General features: G+C 45.1%; 1 protein-coding gene across 2 annotated transcripts in view; it reads left to right on the top strand.

The window, feature by feature from the left end:
- The window catches only part of DCX (doublecortin), a 142,876-nt gene extending 136,473 nt beyond the window's left edge, over positions 1-6,403 (top strand). For both annotated transcript variants that reach the window (XM_004710055.2, XM_004710054.2), the window contains exon 7: positions 2,898-6,403. In XM_004710055.2, coding sequence (XP_004710112.1) covers positions 2,898-2,954 — 57 coding nt within the window. In that variant the 3' untranslated portion in view covers positions 2,955-6,403. The remainder of the gene's footprint in view (positions 1-2,897) is intronic.
- The last annotated feature ends 14,715 nt before the right edge of the window (positions 6,404-21,118 follow it).

Genomic DNA, 21,118 nt, shown 5'->3' with positions numbered 1-21,118 from the left:
AAATGGGGCATTTGGAATGGCGCTCTCAACACTTTCCAGTGACGGATACACCAAACCAAACTCACTGATATTGAGTCTTTCTCCTGCAGTGCTGGCTGGTGGTTTCAAATGGCTGACCTTTCAGACAGCAGCCCCAGTAACCACCACGCCACCAGGGCCCCTCCAGGGACTGAGAAGCTGATGGCTGTTATAACCACTGTAGCAGGAACCCCAGGAAGGCAGTAGTTAAAACAATGTTCTGCTAACCATTTAGGCGAAGTCCTCTGAAGGAGAAAGATGTGGACGTCTGCCTCTGTAAGGTTTCAACCTGGGAGACTCCCATGGGGCAGCTGTGAGTGAGAATGGACCGACTAGCAGTCGACTGGATTGTTGGTTCAGAGAGCTGTGAGTCTGTTTCAAAGGGAGTCCGGAGCTAGGGAGAGAGGAATGCAGCGGGGGAGGTTGACAAAGCTAGGTATTCCTACCGGATCCCAGCGGTTTTCATGAATACACTCTTCTTGGATGGTTGCAAGTCCTTGGTTAATTTCTAGAGTACTGACAAAGTTTATTTTCACTTTTTTTTTTGCCAGCGTTATCAGGGCTTTTAAGGGTCCATTTTCAAAAGTTCTTATTCCACCATTCTGGGAGTCCAGAGCTGGAAAATATTTTTGACTACATTCAGTTTTCACCTTACTCAAGGACTTGAGAACTAAACAGCTAGGTGACCCATAAATGAAAGGGTAAAATACTCCGTGCGAGCCCCTTACATAAAAAGTTTGCCAAATTCCCCACTAGTAGTGAAAGGATGATGGGTTGTTGAGAAGTAAATCTATTTGTTAGAGTTGCATTTGCTGTGTTTTTAAATCATTAGACACTCTTGAGAGTCACTCATAATTTCAGAACTGGAAGAGACTTCAAATTGTCCAGTCAAAACTCATTGTTTGGTTGCCGAGGACACCAAGACGTAGTGGCTTGCTCAATGTCAGAGTACTAATTAGGATGAAAACCTCTAGGTTTCTGAATGCAATTGATTCCTCTTTCCATTCTAAGTTTCCTAAATATCTTCCTGCCCTTTATCAGAAAAAAGAAAAGAAGAAAGAATAAATCCATTCTCAGTTAGCCAAATAAGTCCCTGTTCTCTTACTCTTCCCACTTTCTCATCCCACATTCTCATCCACCTCCAGACTCTGTGCTCCTCCATTGTCTTGGATCATCTTCTCCTGAAGTTTTGTGTGTTCATTATATTAAAGGGAATCTCTCGCTTGCGCTCTCTCGCTCGCTCTCTCTTGCTCTCGCTCTTTTTTCATCTTTTACCTTGTCTTGTGAATCAGGTGAAGATTTACAGAGCAGAGCATTAGTTTTCCATTCAACAATTCATACACATTCTGTTTCCTCTCATTGACTACAATCCCCTCAATGTGTTCGCGTTTATCCCACTTTCTGTCTGTCTTTCCTGTTTCCATTCCTCCACCTTTTCTAACCCCAAGCTTTCTTCTTGGGTAAAGGCTGCCCTTTTGATCTCACGTGGTTGACTCTTCTGAGGTATGCAGAACTCACAAGTGCTATTGTTCCCCTTATAGACCTGCCTTTTGCTTGCAGAGAAACCTAGAGGGTGATCCAAGGCCATGTCTTGAGGGCTCCACCAGTCTTTATCCAACCAATAAGCCAAACCTCTTTTATGATTTTGAATTCAGTCCCACCTTTTCCTCTCACTCCATCCAGTGTCTTTGTGGACTACGTTACACCAGTTGACTTTGGTGTCCTCAAAAGGGACCTCTAAAATAGCCAAAGAATCTGTCCTATATTTTCCATTCCTCTTTGGTGTCTAACTTCTCTTTTTATGTGTCATGAAACCCTATGGAGCAATTGTACTCTATCATACAGGGTCACTTAGTACTCAGGCCAGCTGTTCAAAACCACCAACTGCTCAGAGAAAGATGGGACTTGCTACTCCCATAAAAAGGTACAATCTCAGAAACTCACAAGGGCAGTTCTATTCTGCCCTTCTGGGTCACTGAGTCAGAATCGACTCAGTGGCAGCAGGTTTGGTTTTGGGTATTTAAAGCATCTGTCCCGGGGAAATGAAGATTCATGTTTATTCCAAAAGTCTTTTAACATCCTGATTTGCAATAGCGCCAAACTAGCAACAAACCTGATGCCCTTCAACCTGTGAATGGTTGAAGAAACAGGGTCAATGTGTGCTGTGGAATACTACTCAGCAATAAAAAGGAATGCCCTGTTGGTGACACAGGCAGCAGCTTGGATGGATCTCAAGACAATTACTACTCGGAGTGACCAAGGTTGCAGCCCGTGACCCCATGGTTCCAGTTACAAAGCATTCCTGATAGAGCAAAATTACAGAGGTGGGGAACAGAGCTGAAGGATGGGAGGATAGAAAGGAGTGGTATGAGAAAGCCCCTTGTTTGGTAAGGGCATAAGATATAGGAGTCTTGGTGATGGTGGTGGTCATACGAAGAAACACGAAAAAAAGTACATAGAGCTATCCTATTTTAAGCAAAGAATGTGTATTATAGATTTTTTTGCCCCCAAATACAGTATAAACAGCTACACAAACACATATGCAATGCTAAGATGCTACTATTGGAAGAAACTAGGGGAGGAGTGCTCGGAGTGGCCTTGTCCACTCCGAGGGAGAAATACGAGGATAATGACTCCCCTGAGGAATGACTGCTTTGGACATCCACAGGGGACGTTCGAGCCTGCCCTGTAATGTGTGCTGTGAATCCGCATCGACCCGGTGGCAGTGAGTTTGCGGTTTCGGTGAATGGATCATTATTCTAAAATTGAAATTCAAAATAAAACTTTATGAAATAGAAACACTCTGATGACCTTGCCCATTCCAGGGTCCAACATGTCAAGAAAAGGGAACGTTAACTGTATTTCTTTTCTTCTTACAGGACCTGTACCTGCCTCTCTCCTTGGATGACTCTGATTCCCTGGGCGACTCCATGTGAGGGGAAGACAGTGCTCAGAGTCCAGAGTCCAAATCCAATCTTACCGTTACAGTAGAATCCTTCTGCTCAAGTGTCCATCCGGGCTATTGGTGCTTTCAAGGTTTTATTTGTCGTTCCTGTTGCTGTTCTTTTGGAAAACATACTGTAATCTGTTGAGTTCCTTTTCCTGTGATTTCTCCTCTGGGCCACTGATCCACAGTTACCAATTATGAGAGATAGATTGATAACCATCCTTTGGGGGTCACTTTCCAGGGATGCAACATGTGCCAGTCCATGACCTTTCTATTGAATGCTCAGGCGCCTGAATGATTTCCCCCTGTCTTGTTTCACTCATGCAGGACAGCCTTCCTCCTGTAGAAGGTTGCTTGCATACAAAGCACTGAAAATGGTTGGGTGGGTGGGGGGGACCTCATTGGCGGATCCAAGAGTGACAAATACAAGAGCCCCTTGTCTACCAATCTCAAGAATTCTGGAGGATCCTGGGAATATGGCAGGCAGCTCCCCCGCCTCGGTCTTCCCTTCTGCTTCAGCCCATGTGTTGTCTAGCACTAAGTCTGGCTGTCATAGGGGAGAAACACCAGCAACTTGTCATTCTGACACCAGCTGCTTAGGCCCCTGGCTTAGGGCTAACTCAAAGAGACTAGGCAGGACTGGGAAATACTGCAGACATTTCAGTAGCATTACAAAGCACAGTGAATTCTTTGTCAACCTTTCTACAGGGGCAAGTTGGAATCAATAAGCAATTGATATGGGTTGGAGGTGAGGGACTTCATATAGCCAATTCCTCTAGGAGGCTGTCAAACCTATCGAGTTATTATAAGAACTGCATGGTATCCATCTATCTCTGTTCTATTGAATGCCTTGTAAACAGCCAACACTGAAAACACTGTGAGAATTTGTTTTCAGGTCTGACACCTTTCGGTCACTTTTTATAGCCAGAAATCAATATCCTTTTTATATCAAAAAAACCCAAGCTTGCATCTATACTTCAGGAGCAAACTCTTCAGGCTCCTTTTTTATAAACTGGTGACTTTTCTTTTGTCTAAAAAACACATGCAGAAAATGTACCAAAAAAAAAATTCAGAAGGATACTGTAGTTTAGAAATCATGCTGTCACTGCCAAACAGAAACCTCCAGGAAAAAAAAAAAGAACAAAATGAATAGCCGAGGCCAATTCAATAGAATCAGTCTTTTGATAGCTTTTTAACAGTTACGCTTACATGAATAACTTACGTGTGGACCAGACATTCTAATTATATTTTCAAGGAAATGCTATGGCATATTTTCAACAGCTCTTTTTTATCTACAAGCCTGATCTTTCATATTGAAGACACAGTAAGCTTTCCCTTGTTTTGTAACTCAAATAGAGGATTTCTCTTTGTTGAGGACTGATCATCTGAAATAGTACTCAGTCCTTGAAGTACAGGTTCGTAGCACTGCCTTTTGTCGGTAAGCATTGCCCATAAGGGCAAAAACAACTACATTTCAGTGAAAGCCATGCATGCCAAGTTTGTGTTTGCTCTTAGCAGAGATGAAGATTTCCTTAGTTGTTTGTCATTGTTCGAACCTTTTGAAAGGTGCAACATTTGAAGCCAAGCTGCTGTTTGGCTACTGAATGACTTCCCCGCTCTAACCGGAATGAGCTTGGGGTGTGTGTATGTGTGTGTGTGTGTGTGTGCGTGTGCAGCTACTTCGTAATTAGGATACATTATAGGACATCCTGATAGAGGTGTGTGGAAGCTGGGTGACATTGCTGATAGGCATCGGGTATTGGGTAGGGGAAAACCCAACGATGGAAGAGGGAGCCCAGATGCCGTGAGACAAGCTTCACGTGACTTTAACTACCAGAAATATGGATGGTTCAGGAAAAGTCCACAGATGGGTAGTCTTGGTTTCTGGTTAAATTGCTCTCTAAGGAATCCCAAATTACAAGAGTCTCTTTTTGCCCTCCTCCTTTGTTTTTAGACCTGGCAAAGACCATCAAGGAGCTTATTTTACTTCTTTCTAGAAGCCCAGGGAACCCTTAATGTTCCCAGAACAGTCTGTGCTTAGTGGGAAATTTGGGTACTTGGGTTTGGGAAGTGGGGGTAGAGAGTGGAAGACTTGTTTCTGAACTTCAGGCCAGAAGCCTAAAAGGCCCACCCCTGGTCTCTCTCCAGATCTCCTGGCAAGAGATAATTTTGTCCAATACTTTCATTTTTAAGTTGAGAAAACAGAGGCTCCAGGCAGTTAAATGACTTGCTGATAAAGGGCAGAAGCCAAGGAAGCATCCCTGCTCCTCATCTCGAGGCTCCACGCTCGCTTTCTGTGCATTACATTGCTGGCAGCACTTGGGCACTAGAATGTAGGAAACAGATACCTTTTCTTTAGAATGGTCTGGGAATCAACTGGCTTATATACTAACCATGCTTCCTTCATCCTGCTTTTAATCAAGTACAAGGCAATGGTCCACTGCAGGGTATCTTGGCCTCATTTAAAATGTGAGCCTCCAATAATTGCATTTTCAAGGGGCCTGTTTGTTAAGGCTGGTTTGGGTTGTTCTTTTTAGTTTTGTAGCCAAACTCCTTCACTCGCCTCAACCACTTCCAATTTTACCCAATTTTGTCTTACACACAGTAGGCAGTCATTCAACAAGTTTTTGCCTGCCCCTTCCAAACACCACCTCTCTCTCTCTCACACACACACACACACACACACACACACACACACACACACACACACGGACAAACACACACACACTCCATCTGTAGCTTATTCCTACCTCCAGAGTTTTCTCCCCTACACAAGTAGACGTAGGAACAACGAAGGGGACCATGTATATACATAGATGAGGGCTGGGCTGAGCAACATCATTAGTCGTGTTATCTAGGTTTAAATGGAGAGAAAACTTCCTTTTCTCTCCACTGTTCTGGAAAGGATAGCCATTAGCGTGACTGCTTTGTGTCCTTACGGACTTTAGTATTAGCCTAGGTGGAATCATAGCGGTTTTTAGCTGGAAAGGACCTTAAGATCATATCATATCCTTCAAATCGCTCGTTTTTTTCAGGACAGGAAACGGAGACACCGAAGTTCATTCATTTCCCCAAGGTCACACAGCTAGCTACAGGCAGGGCTAGGATTAGAACTCACATCTTTGGGCTCAGCTTCCAGGGCCCTTGCCCATTAAACTGTGTTGCACTGCATGAAGCTCCTGAGGATTCTTTCCCAGGGTCAAGTTGCATCTTGGAGCCATATGCAACTGCCCTGATCTCAGTGGGAAATCCACCCAGCAAAAATACAGCTCTTTCTCCCCACAGTCACTTGATTCCTATCTACGTGAGCTGCAGATGTCCCCAAAGACAGAGGGAGGATTGAGGACCACCAGGAACAATGGGATTCCCAGTCTTTTGCATTCAACTCAGGGGACCACGGCCCCACCTTGAGGAGCCCCCAGAAGAGACCTTGCTCCCCCGCCCCCCCCTCCGCCCCCCCACCGCTCAGCTCTTGTCCTGTCAAATGAAGGAAGACTAGTTTCTTAGCGGACTCATGCAACCTCATCGTGGTTGGTCCCCAGGCTGCGTGAGTGAAAGGTTTCTTATGCCAGAGCAGGGGAAGGAAGAAAGGAAGACCAGAATGATAGATGCGGACATCCCGACTTTCCGAGATAGCTTTTCAGCATTTTTTAAATGAGTGCGGGGACCACTGCCTGGCAACTCTTTCTTTGAAAATCTGGGCGATTTCTCTGAAAATCTGGGCGATTTCTTTGAGAACGTGAGAGAGGGGCCAGCTAAAGAAAACAACATCGGCGATGCAGCAACATAAGTTGCCCCCTCTGCCATTCCCCAGAGCCGTGCCTGCCCCGATGGGGCCACTTTCCAGGTGTAAGCAAGGAGCTGTGTGACTTCAATATACCCCCAGTCATATTAGACATTGACTTCTTATGTTCACACCAAAAGAGCAGGCACAGCATAATAATCAACACAGCATACCCTGCTTCGTGTGACCTTCCCCAGCAGAAACGAGGGCAACAAAGTCTGGAAACGAAATTTTCCACCGAGCGAGGCTTTTCCTGAGTTATTCATTAGTGCAGTTATAAGAAACTTCCTTCTGGGCTTACCTCACTTCTCCGGAACGTCTCTCTCCCTCCTACTTGTCCTTCATAATCCGATGTCGCCCAGGACACTTCGAGTAGCTGGTTAAGAAGGCAAACCAAAGAGCCTTCTTCGAATCCCTTGACCCAGCTCTTAGACCAATAGTCCACTGCTGGTCTTGAACACAAGTGTCTCCATGTTCACGACTCCCTCCAATCCTCTGGGTAGAAAATGCCTCCAAGGTCTCTCAACTTTGATTCCCAAATGCTTTTCTCGAATCACATCTCTTGGAGACAAGGGAGCAGCATGCCCAGGTCCCCAGAAGGAGTTCCAGCACACCGATGGATATCTTCCCGATGGGCTGGCTGCCTTCCTCAGAAGCATCTTTTCCAAGAAATATCCCCTAGAGAGGGGCCCCGGGGACGATAGGATTTGAATGATCACCATCACTGTCCGGTTTTCTCTGGGAATAAAGGGCACTGGAGTTGGTTGTGTTGTTGTTCTTTGAAGAAAGCCTGCCTCTGGCCGCTTGGCCCTGCCATGTTTCCCTCTGGCGTTTCCTTCATTGCACTCGGGGATTTGACTTTTAGGCCCACACCGGTGTTCAAAGTAAGTCATCACTGTTTGGGTGCTCATCTGGGAAAGGGAAAGGGGCCGGAATTCTATATTTTAGAGCCTGGAGGCCAGAGAGAGCAAAGGCTCAGACATTGGTATGTCAGGAGTGAGCCAGTGCACTTACCCTTTGTCTGCAGAGGCATCTCCTTCAGGTTCCTGGAGATGGGTGGCCCAGGCCTAGTCTAGTGCTGTCCACGTTCAATGGACTGTGTTTACTCTGGCTCTAGGGCTGTGATAATAACCCAGATATTATGTGTTATTGCTCTGAAATGAATTTCCACTGTTATTTTTCCTCTGGCTGGTCCACCTCACTTCTTCTGTAGGTAAAAAGGCTTGCAGCTTTTGTTGCAGAGAGGCAAACACGATGGGCAGGGAAGAAGACACATTTCTAAACCCTTACATACAGCCTCGCATGTGTTTTATCCTGCTTGCATCCACCCTTAAAATATAGGCAGGGGTGGCCTCCTAGGGTCTTCTTGACCTACCAGCCCTACTCTGGCACCTCTGAGATCATCTTAGCCATCTTTCCCAATGGAATAGCCAGTCCTGGAAGTAGCAGCAAACAGCAGTGCCAAACTAAATCCCCAGCCAGAGGCCATTCTTGCTGTTAGCATGGACATCCTCCTATGCGGTGGCTCTGTAAGTATGTCTTCTTCACAAGAAAGTCTGTGAATCAGTTGCACTGCTGCAAGTGGCTGGGTAGTACAGATGTAATGAAAAATCTCAGTTCAGTTGTTGGCAGACTGGTTGACCCACAGACTCTTAGGATCCATACGGGCCTCCCACTGCGGCCTCGCTAAGTGCGACACGGGTTCTCTATCATTTGAGAGGACTCTTGAGCCCCTCCCTTACGTGCCTCCCTTTCTTTCCCTTCGTTTAGTGGCTTCAATGTCTTTTGGAATCAGAGGGGGTTTGGGGTTACCTTGGATGCCGGAGGCTAGGGAAGTACAGCATTCCCATTGGTGATTAAGGCATCTTCCTCTTCCTGATGAGTAGGGTAGGCTAGTTGGGAGAGTTCAGAAGGTTCCGCAAAAGCATAAGCACCTTCTCTGAACTGAGGCAAAGACCTGAGGAAATCCTTGGCTTTTTGCCACCCTCTACCTCCCCTGGGGATCTTTGCGTCTTTTCTTTCTCGAATTCACTGTTTGCTCTCAGTCTTACACATGATGGTAATCACTCTCTTTCTCCAGTGAAAACAGTTATCTGCCGGCCTCTATAATTTCTCTCGCTCGCTCTTGCTCTCTCTCTCCCTCTCTCTATTTATTGCCCTGTTTAGGCACTAGGCATAGGTTTCTTCTTAATCGTATGATTTTGCCTTGGGACTGATGAAAAGTTATTTCCAGATGAATCCATCCCTGGTGCTAGACTAATCCAGTCAGAATGATATTGGTGGGAACCCACCTGATCCTGGCCCTTTCTTTTTCTCCATTCTCAGTTGGAATCTTCCCCAGATGATCCTCATAAGCAGTGTGCTTATAGCTCATGTATACTTGGGTCTTTTCTTCTAAGCACTGTACAGCATTTTTGGTGATCCTTTTTTTTTTTTTAAGTATGCCATCTTTAAAAAACCATAAAGCGTGCTCAAAGAATCAGCTGGACAGAAAAGTCTACCCATGGATTCATATTAGCTCAATCCTAGTAACTGTTTGTATTTAATTTGCTCATAGTTAAGAAAGCTGCAATATAATATAATGAGAGACCTCTGGTGCATTTTTTGTCATTTGGTTAGGTCGGGGTAGGGGAGGGGTAGGGGAAGGAATAATGTGTTTAAAACTTCATCATTACCCATTAAGCTCTCTGTTACAACCTTATGTTTGGGGTGTGCCAACTGTTGAGTGGTTTTAGCTCAACTGGTAGGGAATTGGAGTTGACTTAAACGAAAGGGTATTTAACAAATCCATGTGATGAAAAGAAATGTTCATTTAATCAACACATCTTCTTCCTTCTGTTATTAGATTAACTTAAACATATACTTTTGACACCAACTCCCCAAGCAGTCCATATGAGCATGATGAGTGGATGTAAAGAAGCCAGCTTTTAGGAGCTAATTCACTCAACAGAGTGCATAGCCTTTGAGAATGTCACCGCTTGGTACTAGCATATGCACTGCCCTTTCCAATGACTGTTCTTTCTAAATTCTCTTAAAGGGATTGCGCAAACAAGAGGTTATGCCAAAATGTCTCCAATGTATGGTCCTGTAATATATTGCAGCTTGAAGCCAATGATCCTCCACAACTTGTACACAGCCAGTGCATGTTTTGATTGAATTTTGCATCTCCCATGTGTGGTGAGTTCTTTCGAATGTTTTTGGTCACCTTAAGGTGCCATTAACTTGTACAGAAAACACTTTTATGGCCATTTTTTAAAGGGAGAAAGTTTAAAATGGAAACAGCCCACCCTTTTTGCCCTATAGCTGTAGTTAGAACTCAATAACTGTAGCAAACAACTGTAATTGGTGGTTGTAGTGTTAGAGGTGTTAGCTTGCTAGTGACTAGCTTTGGAGAGTAAATGCATGGTATTGTACATCACATTTCTTAAATAACTCATTTTAACCTCTGAAAAGAATATATTCTTCCTCGTGGCCCCTCTTCCCTCCCTTGCCCTCTCCTTTCCCCCTGCTCGCAGGTGTCTGGCAGTTGTAAATAACTTCTCTGGGTGCCAATAATTCTTGCCAGCTAACGTTCGCAAAGACCAAACATACCAAAAGAGAGGAGGGAGGACATTTTTCAATAGCCTCTCAGTAGTTACTGGCCATTTCTCAAAGAATAGCATTGTGATCAGACTCAACTCCACTTTGCATAAAAATAAGTGGCCAACTGGGAGTTTCTTGGGCCATTTGATCACATTGCAGAATTCAATAGTGCTCAGAATCATACATTATTGCAGGAAAATAGAGAAAGATGCCCCTGATTCCTGTAGCAGTTCTTGGGGTATTTGGAAGATCTCAGACTGCTCTGCTTTAACCAACAATTACTTGACAACAAAACAAGCAACAAGAGAAACACAACATACTGAAGGAATCTTGGTCACCCTTTGAGACTCCTTATAGCTCAAAAAGATGAGGACATGGGTTGACATGCATTGCTCTCCATTTCCCAGGCAAGGCCTGGCCTACTGTTCCACTGGGATTCAAAAGCAGTGTTCCAAGAAGGCATTCTGCTATTTGATTGCAAGGTTCCCATTTGGATCTGTAGGTTTGGTAAGGCCCATGTAAGCCAGCTAGAGCAGACCCCTTCCATATCCTGTGCCAGTTAACATCCTTCTTCCTCTCTCCACAATTGGATGAGGGGTTTTTTGGTTTTTTTTGGTTCGAGGGCTTGAAGGTCTAGAGAAATCCCCATGTGTGGAAGGTGTCGTGACCTGTGGATGCTGAGGTTTCACGGTGTTCAGTACAGGGCAGCCAAAGAAAGAGCTGCCCTCGCAATCATGTTGGCTCTCAAGCACTGTTCTTCATTGCTTTCTCATTTCTGTGTACATTTGCAAGATGGGTGTAATGTCATTTTCCAAAAATAAAATTTGATTTCAATATTTCTGACTGACTTTCTTTGTTCCCCCCAAGAAAACAAAAAACAAACAAACAAACAGCCACAGTGAGCTGATGATCCTGTAGACACAAGCTGTCAGATCTGGCAGGAAACTTAGGCACGCTTCTGTCCCACCCCAAAATGTGACACATGAGGACGCTGAGCATCCATTTCTGATGGTAGTGCCACAATTCACAGCGCAGCACACTTGCATCATAGATGATCTCAGCTCTCTCGCCTGGCATTGAGCAGGGATCATATAGCCAACCTTGAGGATGTGCTGACAAGGTCAGAACAGGTCATGACATAAGCATTCATGTCTATTGCCATGCTTTCCAAGGCCCAAGAAAGGCTCAATAGTCCACTGGAGTGTCTCTACAGCTCCCAAGCCCTTCCAGGTACAGAATGCAGCCACTGCATTGACGATAGAATACCTCAGCTTCTTATTTGTTCTCAGGCATAAGTGGTTGATGAAATCTTTTTCTCAGAGCAGGTTTGAAGAGGAGAGAGAACACAAAGCCCTGGGCTTGAGAGGCTGCTGGGGAGAGAGGTTGGCAGGACACAGAAAGGAAGCTCAGATCTTGGAAAACAGCTTCACCAACTTCACAATTTGCTGTACACTAAAATTTCAACTTTATAGTATTTTTTTTCAAAACCATTTTATTACCAAAAAAATACATTTTATTGGGAGCTCATACAGACGCCATACCATTCCATAGTTCAAGCATGTCAAGCAGCATTGTACAATATCTATCACAATCAGTTTCAAAACTTTTTTTTTCTTCTTGAACTGCTTGATATCATCTCCCCTTTACCAGCATCATCACCCCACCCCCCACCACCCGCACTGTGTCCCCCAGGAACCGTTATTCAACTTATTGTCTCTATAACTTCAACAATCCTGGGTTTCCTATCCAAAAACCAAAAAACACATAACAAAAATTCAGGAAGGCTACTCATGATGACAAAAGACATCAGAGATAAACCGCAATATGAAAAATAAAACAAAGTATTGAAAACCAGGTCAGGCCCAAAGTGTATCAGAGGGGGGAATCCAGTAACGAGATTTTAATCATTCAAGTCAGGTTTATCATCTTGATCTCCTATCATCATCTCTCCAATACTTGCTGTTTGGTAACCAGTTTATTCCCATCCCTCAATTATTATGAGAGGAAAATCACCCGAGGTTTATTTCCTGTGTAGATCTCACAAATGGATTTTGGACTTCCACTGTCATCCACAGCCTTCTGCAAACCAGAATCTCACAGTATAAGCTCTGATCCTATTCCCTTCCTTGGCTATGGATGATATAATTTACAATCCTTGGGTCACAGATGTTGGTGTGCTCCTTCCATGTGAACTTTTATTTCCAGGGCCAACCCTGCAGCTCCCACTTGGCCTGGATTTGGAGAAGCAACATGTACGCATCCTTAAGCAGACTGTGATGATTAGGATTTCTTCCGTCATACAGTATTTTATCAACTAGGCTCATGACCCTCATTCCAGTGGAGACAACATAATTGTGGGAGGAACTTCTGGGGTGTTCCAAAGAAAATATGGATACAGACCCATACTGGACAGTCTTAGTCCCGCTGGCATCCTTTGAGTCCTTGTGATTTTACTTCTTTTCATTTACACCTGGGGCCACCCTTGTACCCTGCATGGAAAACCTGAAAAATCATTTTGACTGTGCCATTCCTCGGACCAAGAATTTAGCTATAATATTTTATGTATTATCCACCAAATCAAGTTCAAGTCCTCTTCTTGGTTTTCACTAAAAGATCAATGGAGCACTGACGATGTCCCAGGTCCTCTGGCAATGGCTAAGCCTTGGTCTTAGGCCTCCAGAGGCTCAGGTCCAGTGATGACTGGACAATAAGTAATAAATAAATAATGAATAGTGGACTATAAATGAACTATTCCGGTGCAACGCTGTGCGTGTGGTGGGAACGCCAATGATGGAATAATTAATCATCTGGATGATGAAGGTCAGAAAAAACATCACAGAACGGAATACATCTGAGAGCAGATGAAGGGTTTTTCCAGTTGAGCAAGGAGCATTCTAAGTAGAGGGATAGCATGACACATGGCAGAAAACCAAGGCCTTCTTTGAGAGCGAAAAATTCCCTGCGGGAATCCAGGGCGGATGGTCCCTTCAGGACCAGTGGGGTGAGTGGCGATACAGGGACGGTAGAGGGAGGGTGGATTGGAAAGAGGGAGCCGATTATAAGGAGCTATATGTGACCGCCTCCCTGGGGGACGTACAATGGAAAAGTGGGTGAAGGGAGACGTCAGAAGGGCAAGATATGATAAAATAATAATTTATAAATTATCAAGGGCTCATGAGGGAGGGGGGAGCGGGGAGGGAGGGGGGGAATGAGGACCTAATGCCGGGGGCTTAAGTGGAGAGGAAATATTTTGAGAATGATGAGGGCAATGAATGTACAAATGCACTTTACACAATTGATGTATGTCTGGATTGTGATAAGAGTTGTATGAGCCCCTAATAAAATGATTTGAACAAAAGAAGAAGAAAAATTCCCTCAGGTGGCAAGGTGAGAGGGCCAGTCTGCAGGGTGCTGGAAGCAAAGCGCAAGAGCATGGAAGGTAGTATTTGGGTGGTTTAGACCAGTGGTTCTCAAATGTTGGTGCAGAAACCAACAGTGGTTTGTAATAAAATTGTCACAAGACTGTGGTAGAAGGAGAAAACGAAGGCCAATATAGTGTGGCTTTTTCATAAACATCAATGTGTAATAGTTAAAGAATTTTTTTATTTTTTGCTTTGACATCATATCCTTTCTACTTTTTGCATTATTAAAAATGCCCTTCCTTTCCCAAAATGATCGTCATGGCACCATGAATGCTTTTAAAGACCTTGCTGGTTTGGGGTGCCCTAGAATCCATTCTTATCCAGTGCAGGCCTGCGCACTGCCCCGTCCGCCACCCTACTCAGACTCATTATGTTTGAACCCATTGTTGTAGCCACTCTGTCCATCCATTTCCTGCAGGCCCTTCCTCTTTCTCACCGACCTTCTACTTTAGGAAGCATGATGGCCTTCTGAAATTGCCTTCTCCTGATAACCTGTCCAAAGTTGGGAAGATGAAAGCTCGCCATTCTCAATGCTAAGGAGCATTCTGGCTGTACTTCTTCCAAGACAGATCTGATTCATTACCTCAAACTTGAACTCACTGCCACCGAGTTGATCCATAGCAGCCCTTTAGGCCAGGGGAGAACTGCCTGTCGTGTTTCCCAAGCTTACATCTGTTTGTGGTGAAGGTCTTTTTTTTTTAAACTTTAATCTTTATGGCACCTCTTTCTCCTATGGGTGGCTGTTTGGTTTGAACCGCCAACCAGTCAACCAGCACCCAAATGCTTAAGCACTGTGCCACGAGGCCTTCTGGATGAGACTTAGTGGATGCGTAACAGTTTCCAGAGCTGTGTGCCCCTTCTTCGTTTCTGCTTCTGCTGAGGTCACCCTCCATACTGGAACCAATGCCGACATTTCACGTTCACCCCAACTCTGTTCTCAGTCCTATCCGCCTTCTTAGACAAACACCCGGCTCCTTCTCACTGCACTACCCCTCTTTCCCTGCCTAGGAAAGTTCCCTGTGAATGCCCTTCCACATTCTCTCCACCTGTCTAAATCTCACATGCGGCCAAAACCCACCGGCAACGGAACTTCAGGCCTATTTATGGGACAAACAAACCCAAACATGGAGGGAAACTGGCAGCATTCTCTGCTGAACTTTCCAGGCAGTCTTGATCTTATGTGATTTTTTTCTCTTCCAAATAAAGGTGATTTGTTAAGCATATACTTGAATGTGATTCAGTTTTTATACCATAAACACACACACACATGCACACACACACATACATACATGCATACATACACACAGAGGGGCTTTAAAGCTCACCAAAAAATGAATAGGAAGATAAGGGAATCAATCCATGAGCTCTTTGAAGTGTGTGTGTGCACCCACACATTGGAAAACATTTCTTGTCAGAACACACATGCGCACCAAGCACTCGGGAAATACCGTCTCTTTCTTTCAGGGAGAGAATTGGCATCGGTCTCCTTGTCAGGCTTTCTTGCCTCCACCCTCTCCTTGCTGCCCTTGCCAGTGTGGGAGAAACCTCACCCTTTCCATCTCCAATCCTCTTTCTGATTATGTTAAGCCCGATTGCTTCGGGGAGACTGCCTTGAGTCGGTAGGTAATTTCTCCTTGAACCCCAGAGGCTGATGCTTTTTCCATCAAGAAGACTCATCCGTCTTCCTTTTCCTCTCCTGCACAGCCTTGGATGGTTCTGAAAGAAAAGATGGTTTTCTTCACCTACTGAGAGAGGGATAAGTCCTGGAGTTCTGGGCTCTTTCTCACTGCCATTGATTCAATTCCAACTCACAGCGACCCCTGGGTGTTTCTGAGACTTTGACTTTGACGGAGAGTAGAAAGGCTGATGGCTGCAAACTGCTGTCCTTGTGTTCAGCAGCCCTACTCATAACAGCCAGGGATCCTCCGTCCTCATCAATCCACCAGCTGTACTGGAAACCCAAAGGGCTATATGGGTCTCTATGAATCACAATGGACATGATGGAAGTGGCTTTGGCCTTGTAAAGAACCAGTCGCATATAGAATTCGGACGGTCTAAACCCACTTGACAGTGTTTCACAAGCTTCCCTGCCAATGAGAATCACTTGGGGGTACTTATAAAAAACACAAGTTCCAAAAGATCATATCAATGTGAATGAGGGGGATTGCGGAGTGGAGACCCAAAGCCCATCTGGAGACGACTGGACATCCCCTTACAGAAGGGTTGCGGGGAGGAGACGAGGCAGTCAGGGTGCAATGTAGCAACGATGAAACACAACCTTCCTCTAGTTCTTTAATGCTTCCTCCCCACCACTACCATGATCGCAATTCTACTTTATAAATCCAGCTAGGCCAGAGGATGTACACTGGTACAGATAAGAGCTGGAAGCACAGGGAATTCAGGACAGATAAACCCCTCGGGACCAATAATGCAAGTAGCCATACCAAGAGAGTAAGGAGAAGGTGGGGGGAGAAATGGGGAGCTGATCACATGGATCTACATATAACCCCCTCCCTGGGGGACGGACAACAGAAAAGTGGGTGAAGGGAGACATTGGTCAGTGTAAGACATGGAAAAAAGATAATAATTTATAAATTATCAAGGGTCCATGAGGGAGGGAGGGAGGGTGGGGGGAGATGGAGAGCTGATACCAAGGGCTCAAGTAGAAAGCAAATGTTTTGAAAATGACGATGGCAGCAAATGTACAAATGTGCTTAACACAATGGATGGATGGATGGATGGATGGATTGTGATAAGAGCGGTACCAGCCCACAATAAAATTATATTTTTAGAAAATACAAGTTCCGCGACCCCATTCCAGGCCCATTTCACCCGTCTCCAGGACAGTGTCCTGGGAAGCTTTAGCAAGAGTCTCTGTGCCACTTTCATCTGGAAAATTTACAGTGCTTCCCCAACTAGGTCATTGACAGATTTACCTGGGGATCTTGTTTCAATGCGGATTTTCCGTTAAGAGATTTGCAGAGGGGCCCAGATTTTGTGTTTGTCACAAGCTACCCACTGATGCTTTCCATTTTGAGTAGCCGATAACCAGTCCTTGTAGAAGGAGAGCATTAAGCTTGGTAAAGTGGAGGGACAGCGAAGAAAAAAAAAAAAGAGGAAGGCCGTCAACAAGCCCCTTATTGTTTAGAAGAGGGGGGCCTGGAGCTTCCAATCAATGAAGGAAGTTCCCAGCATTCAGGCAGTTGGTTAGAGGCTGAGATGAGCTGGCAACTGGGGAGACTGCAGACGCCGGGGCCAGTGCTCTTTCCTCAGCACCATCACCACCAGCAGGCACGAAGAGCAGCCTCGCTGCCACGGTACTGTTTCTAATCAAGAGCTAATTGGAAAAATGGTGCTTGCTGAAAGGCAATCGCCCTGGCTGGTCTCAGTAATGAGTGAGCATACTGGCAGCAAAAACACAAAAGCGTGGGGGAGGGGACAGAATGTATGTCTCATTTTCATTGACGAAACGAGCCGAGGTTCCCTTACAAGTGTCCAGTGGGGTTAAGGGCACATGGTGTCTTCCTACCAGATCCAGAAACAAAACAAAACATCAAAAAAAGAAAAGAAAGACAGAAAGAACTGAACATTGATCTTGATGGAGGTGCTGCAAGGAGCCCAGAGAGCCCAGGGAGGGGCAGTCTCACCGCTGGGTGGGGGACGGGTGGGGGGATGGCTAGGTATTGGAGTGGGTATAATAAAGCATTAATGATGAAAAACGAACTAAGAATTAGCCTGCCTAAAATAAATCTTTATTTTAATGGTCCCTTTCAAGCACAGGCTTCCCTGAGGAAACTTGAGCTGAGGCTTGAAAAAATATGTTGGAGTGTGGTAGGAGAAGAGGGGAGGAGGGGAGGATAGGAGCATTCCCTTCAGAAAGCCCAGTCTGAACAAAGGCAATGGGCTAGGCTCCATATGTGGTGTGTTTGGGGGGCAGCAAGTCCTCTAGTGAAGGGGAGTAGCCTAGCATGTGCAGCCCAGGGAGGCCAGTAGAGGAAGAAGACCTTGGAAAGGGATAATCGAATTTAACCATTTGAAAGTCATGCAACAAGCTACATCCTGGGGACTTTTCTAGCCTCGGGGGCATAAAGCGACATGGTCCTTGATCACACAAAGCTCCGAGAAACCCCAAGGTAGACAGCAATGGCAGCACAGTGTGCTGTATGCTGTGACACGAAGAAGAACCTCTAGGCAGGGAAGACACAAGGGGCATCAAATTCAACCTCCAGAAAAAAATTTTTTTTTTCAGTCAATGGGAAGAAGGAGAAACGGTTCTCCGGCCAGGCCACCAGGTCTCTCCCTCCCCAAGTGGCAGCGTCCTCCCCATTTGCATATACCCAGTAGGGACTTTTGTTTTCTTTGGTCTGATTCTTGGTACTGGATGAGGGTGGTGGAAGCAAAAGAGGATGTTTTGGGGAGCCTGCCCCTGCTCTGTGAATTAGAATGAGCGCGGCACTTGTGCAGCAGTAGCAGAATTTGGTAGATTTCAGGCAAGTCTGTGCTTCCTCTAAAATGTTCTTTCATTGCAGGTACAAAAACACAGTAAACCACGATCCAAAAAAAAAAAAAAAAAAAACCCTGTCTACCCGTGAATGGCGCATTGTAAGCCAGTTAATGTATAACACTTTAGAACGCTGGGCAGGGAGTGTGTTTACTTTTCCAACAGGAACCCCATCAGGGGTGTCAGATGCCAATAATCCCAGGATTCTGTGGTCATAGACTTTGAATCTGAAGCCAAGCTCTGGCATCCAGACATGGAGAGCCAGTGGTTTCCGACCTTTTCACCACCAAGGATCCCTTTTATTACGATTTCCCCCAGCAGGCCTCGTGTTTGGAAGGAGTTTTATCTAGCAAAGTTACATTTATGATGGAATAATTCATTTTCCCAATTTCTTACTCACTTGGAGCATCTGATCCTCCTGAGATAACCACACCAAGCTAATATAATTTCAGCAGAGAGCCAAGAAACCCGATCCTGTACTTAGTTCGCTCTCTGTGGCATGGTCTTGGTGGAATGTACCCTATTGGCCCTTTCTCGATGCTGAAACCTAGCTTCAGGGCCCAAGTTTCTACCTTTAGAGACCCTTCGGTGGAGAACTTCAGTTCATACACTTTGGACATAGAACGGCTCCCCAGAGTGTCCCAGGCTGTCAGTCTTTCCGGGAGCACAACGTCTCAGCTTTCTCCCACGCCGCAGCTGGTGGGTTGCAAGCGCTGTCCTTGCAGTTCGCAGCCCAATGCGTAACCACTCCAGCACCCAGTCCCCGGAAAAGGGCATCATGCTTGGGGTGAGGGAAAAAGAAAAGACCCTCGATAAGGTAGATGGACACCGTGGCTGCCCCAAGGGGCTCGAACATCACAACGATTGGGAGGGTAACACGGGACCTGAAATGTTTTGTTCCGTTGGGTGGAGGGTCCGGGTGAGTCGGAAGCAGCCTGAGGGCAGCACCGAACCACTACAGGTGGAGAACTGACTGCTGATGCAAGATTGCAGGCTGGCTGCCCGTTAAAGAAGCTCCGAAATGAGTGGCGTGCCAGGAGATGAGAATGCGCTCATTAGGAGGCCTGCTTGCGTCACTTCACTAGCATATCAGTAGCTGGCATTTATTTTCCATGTGACATGAATGAGGAAAGAGATTGTTCCCCAAACAAAAATAATGAACGTGTGTGTAGCTCCTACTCAGGTGCCTGACATTGAATGACTCCACCAAAGTCTCCTTTCCCTCCAGATCCTCTGCTTCACCGATACAAAGACATGCCCCCTCCGCCACCAGCAATCTTAGGTCGGAAAACATCGGAAACACTCTGTAAGCCAAATGTCCCTTACGACATAAAATAGAGATGGACGTATTTACCTGTCTGTTTATGCTACTATCTGCAAGCCCTTTCAGGTCAGGGACCTTGCCTGGGTTATCTCTGTATGTCCACCTATTGTGTAATGAATGGTGTGACTATTGCTATGAAGAAAATATTTACTGAAACAAGATGCCTGTTATAACTAGACAGAATTGAAGGGGGGGATCCTGTCAACCGTATTATGACCAGAAAAAATATCATAGTAAGATCAAACTACGGTCGTTGAGTCCTGCGGGCAGGGAAGAACTGCTCTCTAGGGGTTCTGAGGCTGGAAATCTTTACGGGAACAGAAAACCATATCTTTCTCCCCATAATCAAGCCACTGACCTTGTGGTTACCGGCCCAGTGCACCAATGCAGAACCCGCTGTGCCACCAGGGATCCTCATAATAAAAGAGAAATGTGAACAACGGAAATGTTTGGATGCACACTGTCATAGCATCCATGCAAAAGAGTGACAAAGTAAGATCCAAAATTTTTTTTAAAAGCCCCAAACCCACTGGCCCTGCAGCACACAGTCCAACATTACCCAAGGTTTCTGGTGGCATCATCAAATAGAAAATCTCTTAAAAATAAAACTTGGATGTGGAGTGACATAATATAAAATGTAGAATATAGGCAAAGAGGGAAAAATCCTTTTTTCAGAATCCTTTCTATTGCTGTTTTTTAAGAAAACGCCATATTTGCTCATTCAATGTTTGTTTGGTGTTTTTATGTGCACAATTTCATGAAATCATTTTCAGTAATCATGTTGTGAAACCTTCACCAATCATCATGGTCAATCTTCCATCACCATAAACAAAAGCTCATACTTCTTAAACAGTGGCTCCCCTTGCTTTCTTCCTCCCTCCCACTCCTGATAACCACTAATAATGCATTGGTCTCTATACTTTCCACCTAGTCTAAATATTTTACACCAGTGAGATCATTCCATATGTGTCCTTTCATGATTGACAGACTTTACTCAACATAATGTTTTCAATGTTCATCCATGCTATGACATGCATCAGCACTTTGTTTCCCTTTATGGCTGCACAGTAATATTCCACTGTACGTGGGGACCACATTTTGTTTACCAACTCATCTGTTGTTGATAGTTAAGCTTTGTCTGTCTTTTGTCTGAGGTGGAGAATGTTGCCATGAACAATAGTCTATATGAGTTTGAGCCCCGGTTGGCACATATTTTGAGCACATACCTAGGAGTAGAACTGCTGGGTCATGTGATAGGAGCCCTGGTCGTGATATGTAATAAGCATTGGGCTGGTGACTACAAGTCTGGCAGTTCAAATCCATCAACCAATCTGAGGGAGAAAGATGAGGTTGGCTGTTCCTGTAGAGATTTCTAAAGCCTCAGAACCCTATACAGAGTCACTGTAAGTCAGAACCCATTACCCTGCAGTAGGTAATGGCTAATGATGAGTATCTTTTCATGGGCTTGTTGGCCATTCGAATATCCTCTTAGTAAATGTCAAGTCCATAGCCTCTTTTCATTATTGGGTTGTTTTTCCTT

Source organism: Echinops telfairi, unplaced genomic scaffold, assembly GCF_000313985.2.
Source record: "Echinops telfairi isolate 266 unplaced genomic scaffold, ASM31398v2 ScPeMD7_7427;HRSCAF=8465, whole genome shotgun sequence".
In the NCBI taxonomy this organism is placed as follows: domain Eukaryota; kingdom Metazoa; phylum Chordata; class Mammalia; order Afrosoricida; family Tenrecidae; genus Echinops; species Echinops telfairi.
The sequence above is the reverse complement of the archived record's forward strand: the minus strand, read 5'-3'. Positions and strand labels throughout refer to the sequence as shown.